This window comes from Carlito syrichta, unplaced genomic scaffold (assembly GCF_000164805.1).
Source record: "Carlito syrichta isolate Samal-C Ts95f unplaced genomic scaffold, Tarsius_syrichta-2.0.1 Scaffold303456, whole genome shotgun sequence".
In the NCBI taxonomy this organism is placed as follows: domain Eukaryota; kingdom Metazoa; phylum Chordata; class Mammalia; order Primates; family Tarsiidae; genus Carlito; species Carlito syrichta.
Genome location: NW_007247552.1, coordinates 184,222 through 197,212, shown reverse-complemented (window position 1 = coordinate 197,212; position 12,991 = coordinate 184,222). Strand labels below are relative to the sequence as shown.

At 34.3% G+C, this 12,991-nt stretch overlaps 1 protein-coding gene across 1 annotated transcript in view; it reads left to right on the top strand.

Annotated features, from left to right (window-relative positions):
* Positions 1–10,881: 10,881 nt before the first annotated feature.
* The window catches only part of CFAP47 (cilia and flagella associated protein 47), a gene marked incomplete at its 3' end in the record, with an annotated part of 181,213 nt that continues 179,103 nt past the window's right edge, over positions 10,882–12,991 (top strand). The window contains exon 1 of the mRNA XM_008058584.2: positions 10,882–11,076. Coding sequence (XP_008056775.2) covers positions 10,882–11,076 — 195 coding nt within the window. The remainder of the gene's footprint in view (positions 11,077–12,991) is intronic.

Sequence of the window (12,991 nt, the reverse complement as noted above, 5' to 3'; positions counted from 1 at the left end):
TATGTTACCCTGGCTGGTCTCAAATTCCTACCCTCTAGTGATTCTCCCTCCTTGATCTCCCAAGTGCTGGGATTACAAGTGTGAGCCATTGCTCCCAGCCCTCTTCTTAATTCAAGAATATATATTTTCTACTACCATTCTGAGGCTATAATAACTTTTCTCCTTTTTAAAAAAGATTTTGTTAATCTAATATGATCTCTTATTTCTTTCAGTGCTTTTGCCTTATTTCTTTGGTCTCTGTTTATAACTTTGGCAGTTTTAATAATATGATAGTTGAGCCTTGGCAGCCTACTCATATTTAAGAGTGAGACACTAAAATGCTGAAAGTTATATACACATAGGTAGATTTTTTTAAATTGTGAAATTTCTAGAATGATGATTTAGACAGAGTATTTTCTTTAAAAAAAAAAAAAACTCTCAATGGCAGTGTCTGTCTTTATATTCTTTCCAGCTGTATAAGCTTAGCTGCTATGATGTATATCAAAATGACATCAGAAAACTGGGAGATTTTAACATACAATATGTAAACTTTCACTTAATCTCGTTGTTTTCAGTACAGTATCCTGCCCTTCACAGTGTCTGGTGTCCTTCAATTCAAAGGCTCTCTGTTTTATAGTCCTCTAGTAATATAGATGAAGTTTTATACCTGAATGAGGGTAAAGGTCTAGAGATATAAATCTTTTACATTTCTAGATTAAGACAAATTAATAGGTCATATATTATTGACCTATGTTATTTTACCAATTTTTTTGCTAAATAAATTTTTACTACAATATCAACATATATGCAAACTATTTTATCTGCTTTTTTTTATTTTTTGAGACAGGATTTGCTCCATCACCCAGGCTGGAGTACAGTGGTGCAATCACAGCACACTGAAGCTTTGATGTCTTGAGCTCAAGTGATGCTCCCAGCTCAGCCTCCTGAGGGGCTAGGACTACAGGTACAAATCACAACAACAGGCAATATTTTTTTTTTGGTAGAGACAGTGTCTCACCATGTTGTTCAGGCTATATGTAAGTTTTAAAATTACAATAGGTTAAGCCTAAATGATGCTATCAGTACCCTCCTAGAAGAGAATATATTCACTTCCAAGAATCAGAAAATTAAATGTAAAGAAAATTAAACAAATAGAGGGCACTATTGACCATAATTCTAAAAGTCTTGATATAATATGGACCTTGATTTTTATTTCTTCAATAGGTCAAAGGTTGCAGTAAAGTTTTACTATGTTTTAACCTCAATTTTATGATATCAATCACATTTTAGACTCTTTAGTCTTGGTGGAAAAGTGGTTATACAGTTCCAGTCATCACATCCACACACCACAACATCCAGAAAAGAAGAGCAGTGATCCCATCCAGTTATTCTTTCAAATAGAATAGATATTTTATATCAAGAAGTCTTTAGTAAAACTTCAGTTGACACTCAGTGACCCAAATAGTGTCCTAAAGAAATTTTGTTAATTAGGAGAATATCATGTATTAACTGGATTCTCCTGGGATAGAGTATTCCCTCTTTATATTCAGGGATACAGTTCCAAGGTCTCTAGTAGATAACTAAAACCACAGATAGGCTAGAACCCTATATATAAACCATACATATCTAAGGTAAAGTTTAATTTTTAAATTAGGCACTGTAAGAGATTAGCAACAACAACTAACAACAAAGTAGAACAATTATAACAATATGCTAGTATCAGTACTCTTGGTTTTCAGAGTCATTATTAAGTCAAATAAGGGTTGTTTAAATACAAACATTGCAATATCATAATAGTTGATCTGATAACCGAGATAGCTACTAAGTGACTAACGGGCAGGAGGTATCTAAAACATAGATATACTGGACAAATAGATAAGTTATGACCCAGGCAATATAAAGCAGGGTTGTGCAAGATTTTATTATACTACTCAGAACAGTGTGCAATTAAAACTTATGAATTGTTTATTTCTGGAATTTTCCATTTAATATTTTTGGACTAGAGTTAGCCTTGGGTAACTAAAACTGATGAAAGTGAAACCAGTGGTAAGTAGGGACTACTGTACTTGAATAAATCACTTTCATAAAGAAGTAGGATTAGCCTGATTGGCTGAGATTGATCACAGTCTTCTGGAGCTTTAGGTGGAATCAATCCCTTCTAAGTCATGTGATTTTTACATACTGGTACAGCGGGGTAGAAAAAAATGTATACTGGAGAGTAAGGGCAGTATTCATTTCAATACCTACTTTTCTCCAAATTAACAATTATAGGTGGACATTTTATTATCCCTCTGCCAATAATTGATAGAACAAGTAGACAGAAAATCAGTAAGAATATAAAAGACTTGAAGAACACCCTCAGCCAACTTGTACTCATTGACAAGCATAGAACACACTACCCAACAGCAGAACACTCATTATTTTCATGCGAATATGGAATATTTGCCAAGAAAGGCTGTATTACTCGTCATAAAATGAGTCTTAATTTAAAGAACTTTAGTCAAATAAAGTATGTTATTTGACCATAATACAATTACATTAGAAATCAATTTAAAAACAGGCTTTGAAAATCTACAAATATTTGAAAACTAAGTAATATGCTTCTACATAATCCTTGTGTCGAAGAATAAATCAAACGAAAATTTAGAAAATATTTTGAACTTTATGAAAATGAAAAAAAAATGGATTATCATTGTAGGAGGCTGTCAATGTAATATTCACTATGAAATTTATAATATTAAATTCCTATATTAAAAAGGAAATATAAACTATTGACTTCAGTTTCCACTTTAAGAAATTAGAAAATACAACACAAAGGATATCTAGTCCACTACTAAACTAAAAACTGGTCACTTAAGAATCTCAATAAAATCAATAAATTTGTATCCAGACTGATCAAAAAATAGAAAAGACATAAATATCTAGGGTCAACATTGAGAGAGGTGACATCTCAGTCAATGTTTTATATATTAAAATGATAAGGGGTTATTTTAAACAACTTTATGTCAATAAATTTGATGGCATATATGAATATATACATTCCTGGAAGACTGAAACTGCGAAAGCTCAACTAAGAAAAATATAAACTGAATATAATTTTATTTGTTAAACTTTCCACAGTGAAACCTCCAGCCTAGCATATCTTTCTTGGTGAATTCTATCAAACATTTAAAAAGGAAATAATGCCAATAGAAACAATACCAATTCTGCCACATTTATTACAGTAAATTGAAGAGGAGTAAATACTACTCATTCAATGAAGCCAACATTAATCTGATACTCAAACAAGACAAAGATATTATTTTAAAAAACACACAAAAAAACTGCAGGTCAATATTTTTTATGAACATATTTCTTTTTTAACTAGCAGAAAACATAAATCACCTATCTGAGGGAGTCCTAGCTGATTTTATTGACTAGTTAAATCTTAAGTTGTGCTCTTGTAGGAATACATATCTGTTCTTCATTTGACTTGTATCAAATGTACTTATTTTGCATTTTGTTAGATTGAGAATGTTCCTGACCTGCTTCTACCCATTTTTTCATTGATACTTAGTAGAATATCAAGAACATAGAAAATACTCAATAACAATAAATACATTTTTTAAAATTAATGAGCAACAAGTTGCTGATGGGAAGCTATAGTCTGCTATTATGCAAAGTGGTAATCACAGATGCAATGTGGGTAGAATAGAATGAAGATTGTGAGTGAGCTAGGGACATAGTTGTTCGGTTAACAATATACTAGTTGAGTAATTATAACCAGTATGTTGGGTATATAAGATTTTCTTAGTGGTATTGATTTCTGATACAAGTAAAATAAATACATATTAATAGGGATATATTCCAGAGGCCTTAAGGATTTATCTTTAGTACAGGCTCCCCCTGTCAGATAAATGTTCCAGGAGTCCATTGGCATGGGTGTACCAGTTAGTATTGGGATCGTTGTAATACACTGTGTTAGGCTTCTGTGAATTTGTTTTTGGAGATTCTTTCAGCGCCTTTGTCTATTTCATGATGGGTGATTTACCAGTGCACTAGTCCACACCATGCTGAGTGTTCAACAGTTTTTGACCAAAAACAGCATGATCTCCGTGGCCCCCCAATTCATCTGATCTCATCCCAAATGACTTTTTGTTTGTTTTCTGAATGAAAAAATTCCTCAAAGGGTAATGTTTTGTGCATGTGGAAGAGGTGAAACAAATAACACTAAAGGCAACAAAATTGACAAGTTCAAAACTATTTTGAGCAGTGAAACAAGCACTGTGATAGGTGTATTGCATCAAATTTAGAGTACTTTGAAGGTGACTGAAGTTTAAACATGTAAGGATAAATACACAATTTTTATAAATAAATTGCGGGTTTTTGCCCCTCCAAACAAATAAGCATTGATTTTTTTAACATAACTTGATCTCTGGAGGTAGACCATTGCTGGCATTGATTTTTTTGCTGAATGATGCCATCAAAGATTCATGCAGTTTCTATCTTTCTTCTCCACCACACTTAGTGTATTTATGTGCTTTTTTTTCCCATTCTTATTAACTCATGGCTATTGTATCTTTAGTCATTGCATCCTATCTCAAGGCAGAAAGGATGAGGAAAAGTAAATGTGGCTTTTCCATCAGTAAAACCTTTCCAAAGGCCTGCCTCTGCACTTCTTGCTGACTTACTCTTATGTGGTAGTAGCCAAACTTGGGTCTCAAGTTTAAGCATGGATGCAAATTGACTGTAAAATTGAAAAAAGAACAAGCTGGTATATCATAGTTGCCTAACCTATGACCAAACATTATTAATTTCATGGAGCTGATAACCTTATCCCCAAACAGTTGTTTATTTAATTTCTTTTTTTAGCAAAAAAAACTTAGTGATGAAGATTTTTTATCAGTAAATAACTATTGAGTAACAAATAACAAAGTTGGCTACTTTTGAAACTACTGAGTGAAACTAAACTCCTGGGGCTTTCAGAAATTTCACCTGGTTGAATCATGGCAAGAACAGACAAATATTTCATTCAAAAGTGGTTATAGAAGGGAAGATACATTTTAAATCTGGATTTGTGTGTATAAAAATAAGGATATAAGGTTACTCATGCTTGTTAATCTTTTTGTAAGTATAGAGTATATGTTTATACGTATTCTAATATATTATCTTGACAAGCATATAGTAAACCTATTGCATATTATAAATAGTGGCCAAAAGTTGCAAATATTACATTTATGTACATTACAGGTGCGTATTACATTATTTTATGACCTAAGGTCATCTAAGATAATAAAACACGATACACATAATTTGCAAAACATAAAAAATATAAGAAAACATAAGATTCAAACAACTTTTTTTACTATAATTTGGTGGGCTTGAAGTTTAATAGATTAAAACTTTAAAATGTATAAGTAGAAACAAAGGCTGTAGTAACTATGCTAAGTGATCAAAAGTAGCAGAATATATATTTTACTGCATAAAATGATATTAATAATATATATTTATGCATATATTGAGAATATATTTGAGAATATACATGAATGTATATTTTAGTATATATTTATCATGTATAAGAATATTTTATTCATATGGTTAAGTGTCTAGTCAACTATGTAGCATATTTTATGACATTCTCATAGGATGGTTTTCTCTACTCTTGTGTAGAGAACAAAATCTGGGATCATGACACCCAGGTACAGATGCTGGCTTTGTTGTTTACTAGTAATGTGTTTTGGGACAACATATTTAACCTCTTTTTTTGTCTCAGTTTCCTCATCTATAACATAAAGATAATAAGTGTATCTAAATAATATTTTGGGAAAATTGAAATACACATTTTTCATAAAGCACCTAAATAAATTTCTGACACACAGTAAGAATCATGTAAGTATTTGTTAAATGGAATTACATTTTAAAAATCATTAAATAAGTGGTATCTATTATTAAAGCATACAGTCAGTTATTGAGACCTTGCAGATAAGTGTTTTTCTCATTACTCACCAGCAAATTGGGGTCAAATCCCAAATGAAAAACTTGACTTTCATAGGGTGCTAGTGTTAGTAAAGGATATTGTATATCTTCCATTTATGTAGATTGAATTTGGAATATATTTATAATTGAATTGCCAGAAGCAATATTTTCAAAACTGATTGCTTCCATCTACAATATTTTGTTAAATAAAAATTAAAAGAATATGGTGAACTCTCTTCTATGTTCACCTAATAAAATGGGCATTTCAGTGGAATAATAAGTCTTTCAGTTCTCTAGAATCACATCTATTAAGCTGTTGTGGATAATCACCTTACTTTTTTACCAAGACATAAACTTAGGGTCTGAGGAAACCCCAATTTTATGGTTCTTTGTGGCTGAAAAAATTTTATAAGATGATAGGTAAGGGTAAACAAATTCTGGAAATCTTGGCAGAATCGTTAGTCAAAGACATGAAATTTCATATATGATCTTCTTAAATAATAATGGAACCAATAAAACAATGAAAATTTATCTCAAATTATTATTACATCTCCCCCACACCCAATATACACGCAATTTCTAGAACATAGCCCTTTGCTGGACATAGAGATAAGAACCTAACCGAAAATAATCTCTCTTAAAAATGCTCTCTCTCGGTCAAATGTTCCTTAATCCATCTGACCACCTCTCTAATCTTGGAGAGATGGATCCAACCTTTTTCTCTGATCTACTTTCTAAATAAACTTTCTTTTCTTAAAAAAAAACAAAACAAAACAAAACAAAAAAAACTCCCTTTCCGGCTGTTTTCCAGAATTGCCAAGTCCAAGTCTACTCCACCTATACTCCCAAGCAATTTCTCAGTTTTTTCTTCAAATGTCTTGTTTCCATTCTTATTTTCAAGGTTTTGGATGCTGTTAAGAGACAACAGCTGATCTGTGCTGTACCTACACTGAGAACTTTAAGTAGGAACAATACCATAGTGACATTTGGTATATTTAATTTCTGCTACAGCAAAAGTGCTCTAATATTTGTATCTTCTCTAATCAAATACATGGACTAGAGCACAAGCACACACCCTCCACCTGGACATATACACACAAAAATTTCCAAGAATGAGCAAAATTGTTCAGGCAAAGAGTAGTTTATAGGGAACATATTCCAATTCTGGAGGGACAAATCCATCTAAGTCTCACTATTCAATAGAGGACTTACCTCAGTTTGATGAAACACGATTTCAATGGCTTAGAGACTTCCTAAAAACAGTACTCCCCAATCTGTTTTCACATCCTGGAACACACAGAAAATAATATCTATATTCTTGTCTTATGATAATTCAGCTCTCTCCCTCTCCATAGCTCTCATTTTCTCTCCCTCTTTCTTTGTATGTGTGTACATATGTATATGCAGCAAACACAGAAGTATGCACTTCAGTTGAATATTAGAACTGAGTGAGAAACTGAATTTTGAAACTTCTGATCCCAATGACTTTCTCATTTTAAAATTTACTTAACATTTAAAATATACTTAACATATATAGTAACATCTCTTCAAAATTATACCAAGAATGCCCTTGGTCTCAGAATTTCTCTTTTTTTAATTAATTGATTTAGTAAAAACCAATGTCTTTTAATTTGTGGAAATTGCATGTAAATCTTGTTGTAAAACAACATATTGAATGTTACACCAAAAAGAAAAAAAAATAGAATAATGAGGAGGAGTAGGAGAGTGGGAGAAAGGAGGAAAAGTCAAAATGAGAAATCTTTGAAGAACTCCTCCATGGAGAAGAGAGAAAAGGGAGTTTTTGATGTATGCTGACAGGGAAGAAATAGGTGGCTTATCCAGCATTGACTAATATGGATTTGGGTACATTAAAATCTACATTTTCTCTAACCACTCAACAGGAACAAATCTTTCCTTTTCCCACTCATACCTCTCCACCTCTGCCACTAAGGCTGTAACTTCTGGTACTCTTTAGTTACAAAATATCAGTGTCCTTTAAAAGACTTGTTTTTTTCATACAGTGATTTGAGTTCCTCCAGGTATATTCCCAGTAGAGGGATTGCTGGGTCATATGGAAGGTTGATTTTTAGATCTTTTAGGAATCGCCAAACTGCATGTTTATTGCAGCATTAGTCACAATAGCAAAAACATGGACCCAACCGTGTTGCCCACTGAAAAAGGACTGGATAAAAAATGTGGTACATATACACAATGGAATATTACACAGTCATAAATAAGGACAAAATTATGAACTCTGCAGCAACTTGGATGGTCTTAGAATCTATAATACTGAGTGAATCTATCACAGAAACAAATAACTGAGTATTTCATGTTCTCACTCATAAGCAGTCCCTGAACAATTATCAAAATACTGTAAGAAATGGATTGGCAGTAGTGGGAAACTACTAGGTGAGGGAGATGGGATTGGCAGTAGTGGGAAACTGCCAGGGAAGGGGAGGGACACACCTCATCAACAAGGTTACCTGCATAATAAACATTTGTATACCTAACCCTGAATTGCACCTCACATTAAAAAAAAAAACAACCTTGCTTTTTTAAATGAAAAATCAGTTATTTACAATCTTATAGACAAGGAACGCTAACAATTAATATATTGAATTGTACAAACACACATATATTCCTTTAGAATCTGTAATATGAAATCTTTTCATTACCCATTTCACAGGTTTTCCTTTCCTTTGGTGATAGAATAGATCTTCAGATTGTTTCATTTATTTTGCCAATATCACAAGCCCTTTGGAAGCAGATTTTTAAATTCTATTTCAAATAGGTAATACCAACCTTGTTTTGGGGAGCACTGGGGTCAAACAGGAAATAAAGTCCTTATAGAGATATAAATGAATTGAGGAATGAAAGATTTTTGAATCATCTGATGAACAGTAGCTTTCATAATCACCACTTTGGAACTTTTTCACATTAATTTCAACCATCAACTAGTCACATTTACTCGGGTATTGATTTGATTTTGGTTGCATTTTATAACCCAGTAGACATCAATATCCTATAGCCCAAAAATGTTTGATACAAAACTAATCCTTTTTAAAACACAATGTAGATGGACGAATAGATAAGAAATAAAGTTTTAATGATTGTTACTAGGACAATGGATAGAGCTTTAGGCTTGATGAACCTGAAGAGCTATGTGACAATCTGCCTTGGTTGATAAGAATAGCAACAGAACAGAGAAAAAAGTTATTCTTTATTGATTTGTATCACCATACCTTTAAATTCTACATAGAAGGTCAGACTTTAGCCAGTCTTCTTGAGAATGGGCAATAAGGAATTTTAAGACCTCTTCGTAGTTTCCAATTTTTTCATAAATTGATGGAGGTGGACTTTGCATGAACTGTGGTCATAATTCAGTCAATGTCTGTGAGCCAGTTATGCTTTCAGTGCTATAAAATTGTCGTATTTAGGGGTTCGGGGATATGGACAGTGTTTGCACTGTGATATGGTAGCAGTGATTAGTATTTAAAAATCCAGCTGTAAAATTCACATCTCCAACTTGTTAAGCCAAGATATACAGAAATTTGAAAGGTGATGCAGATGTTTTAATCTATAAATCCCCAAGGATTTGCAAATAATAGTTACCTCTACTGCTACTTCCACTATTTTCAACTATTGATGACAATTCCAAGTAATTGGACTACTTTCTTTTGTATTTAGGGCTACTTAACTGATCTCCACATCCTCGTGGAAAGTGAAGTAGGAACTAATTTCCCATTTTGGTACTATAAGAATCTGATACCACCATTGTGGGAAAGGTTTTACAAAGGCATTTAGATGTGTGACTGCTCGGCTGGCAGATGGAGAAGCCATTCTCCTCAGTGACCACTATGTACAGTAAAGGAAATGAAAGCCTCTGGGAGTTTTGAGACTATGAGATCGCAGCAAAGGAAGGATGAGGAGAAGGAGGGATTGGGCAATGTGGATCTGAGTCTGTTGGACAAGTTCTCATCTAGCAATGAAGATGTTTGATCTCTGTCTCCTGAGCAGCGCTTCCATTTCACAAATGAAGACACTTACATCTAGAGTAGTTAACAAAATTCCTAAAACCTTTATACTTAATATGTAGCCTCTGGACCAGCAGCATTAGAATCACCTGGGCGCTTGTTACAAATACAGACTCTTAGGTCCTGCTCCAGATATACTGAAACAGAATCTGCATTTTAACAAAAAGATCCAGAGAATTGCTTTTACATTATGAGTGTGTGTGTGTGTGTGTGTGTGTGTGTGTGTGTGTGCGCGTGCGTGTGTGTTTAACAAAAAACAGATGTCACAATATGCATACTGTTTGGTCACTTTAAAAAATTTAATATTGTATGATTGATACTTTTCTATTTCAATACACAGACCTACATTATTATCATGCATAGACTGTAAACTATTTTACATATTCTTATTGATTAATTTTTATATTACTCCAATATTTTGGTATTGTAAGCAACATTGTTATCGAGAAACGCTGGCATAAATGCCAATGAGCAGGACATCTGTGGGACCCTGACTTTGTTTCCTCTGAATTTCTCCGTTTCTGTTACATCCTGCTGCCATAATAGACCCCCTGGGCACATTACTTTAACTGTAAACTTGGTCTTAAGAAAAGTCCAGGAAAATGCCCACTAAGCCAATCATCTTAAAATCCTGCCAGCTCATGGCAAAATGAGATACCTCTGAGGTTTGGGCTGTCATGGCGTGTTTTTCAGTTACTGTGGTGACGCTTGAGCCCCGGAGTTCTTTCTACAGACAACAAACAGTAGCTCTGGATCGGGTTGCCAAGTCGTGCAGCTTAGGCAGCACCAGTGAGGCGGCAGGGCTTGAGGCTAGAGAGCTGCGTCGCATGGTTGCCTAGCAACTGTCGTCCATGCTGATCCCTAGTCCGTCGGTCAAGTACACAACTGTTTGCCGGCCACCGAAAGGGCCTCTATGGACACCAAAAGGGGCTCTTTCGTCCCCCAGGACATTGAGATCCCGAAGAATGACATACCGTTGCGAGTGACCCCGTTGAGGATGAAGTTCCCGGACACGCTGGCCGGGAGGGTGTATCGCCTTCCGATTACTGTGCAAAATCTCGGTCGTTGCAACCAGAAGATTCGGTTTCAGGAGCCTATTAAGCCACAGGTGACACATTAAAGGGTGCTGGGAGCAGGACCTTGGGAGAGTACCGCCTTACCTGGGCGCCTCCCTTTGTCCCAGAGAGTAGACACCTGGCTCCTGTGGGGTTCAAGGAAGAATTTGATTTGCCAGGGAGTAGCGACTTGGGTGTCTCTTGCTGTGTGCTTTTTTAAAACATGGTTTTGTTTTCCCTTTTGCTAGGGGTTACGAGGTAGGGAGTATGGGTGGGAAAAAGCTAGAAAATTATCATTTCTTCATTCTGGGCTTGGGAAGAAAGAAAGTGATTCCTTGACTATTTACTTGTAACATTTCCAAATCTATACAACTAGGTTTTACTATTCTGAAATTGCCTTAAGAATTATGAGAACTAAATTTTCTAACTACCCTTTGAACACAAAGTGCCTGATTACTCCAGGAACTGAAGATTAGCAGAAAGTTTCATAATTTTATATTTTAACAAATATTTGTTGAGCACCTACTATATAACAGGCAGTAGGTATGAAAATACAGGATGAACATGGCCTCACCCTCACAGAACTTATAAACTAATGGCAGAATTTTAGTACAAGTCTAATCATCATCAACATTAATGTTCTGAGAAGTTTTTTCTAGCTCCTAATTTAAGAGTGGGAAGAATTTCATTTCTATCTCACTGTGTATGAATGGATGTTTCTTAGTTCACTGTGATCACATGATGAGAATTTTTGATATGTAAGCAATAAATAACTGAAATTTTAGGGACATATTCTTAATGTTAAATACTGTATATTTGTGCATATATACATATATATTTATAAAAATGTTGGTGATTAGGAGGGCAATGGGAAAAAGGATTTTCATGTTCTATTTTCTACTTTTAAAAAATTGGCAGGCACAATGACACATGCCTATATTCTCAGCTACTCAGGAGGATTGCTTGAGCCCAGGAGTTTGAGGCTGCAGTGAGTTATGACTGCACCATCACACCCCTGCTTGGGCAATAGAGCAAGAATTCATCTGTAAAAACAAATTTAAAAAATTAAAAGGAAGACATGATGCACTATTTACTTATACTAAAGTGTGCAGATCTCAAAAGTAAAGTAAAGCTTGATGAATTTATGTGTGTGTGTGTCTCCATTAGCCACCACCTGGATACCTATAGTCCCTGAGTACCTGGCGTAATCACCCTGTGGAGGTGATCACTATTCTGATTTCTAACACCACAGATTAGTTTTGCCTGTTGTTGACTTTCACATAAGTGGAATCATGCTTTAGTGATCTTTCTATTTAGATTTTTTTAATTAAGATGTACAGCTCAAGTGGCTAATAACTCCTCTTTAAATAAAAAAGTACCAACTTACTCCAGATACTATAAAATTAGGGAAAAGCTTTATTATTTCACTACTTAAGTACATATTTATTGAACAATTTAATGTAGCTGTGAAAATTTAAAAAAAAAAAAAAAAACTTAAGCTGGCAGTAATTCCTGGATGTGGACGAACACTATTTTATGAATGTCCAGAAGACACCTGTATGAACGGTTTCTGTGAAATAATAAGAAAAATATTATGATTTGTTTTATTTTGGTTTCTATCTAGAGTATAATGGCAAACAAATCATACCACAGGTCTTAACATTGACAAGAGTTTAGTCATATATGCATACTAGTTAAAGGCCAATGTCAGTGTGAATTTTTCTTTGTTGCAAGACCATGATATGCTCTCCTGATCCTTCAGAGACATAAAGTGAATTAAGGAATACACCTAAAATGCATCAACTACCTTCAGGGAAACAAAAAAAATGTAAAAACAAGGTGCTATGCAAAGGACATTGTCACCATCACTATTATGATTACTTAGAAAATGATTCTCAGCCGGGCTTGGTGGCTCAGCCTGTAATCCCGCACCTTTGGGAGGCTGAGGTGAGTGGATCGCCTGAGCCC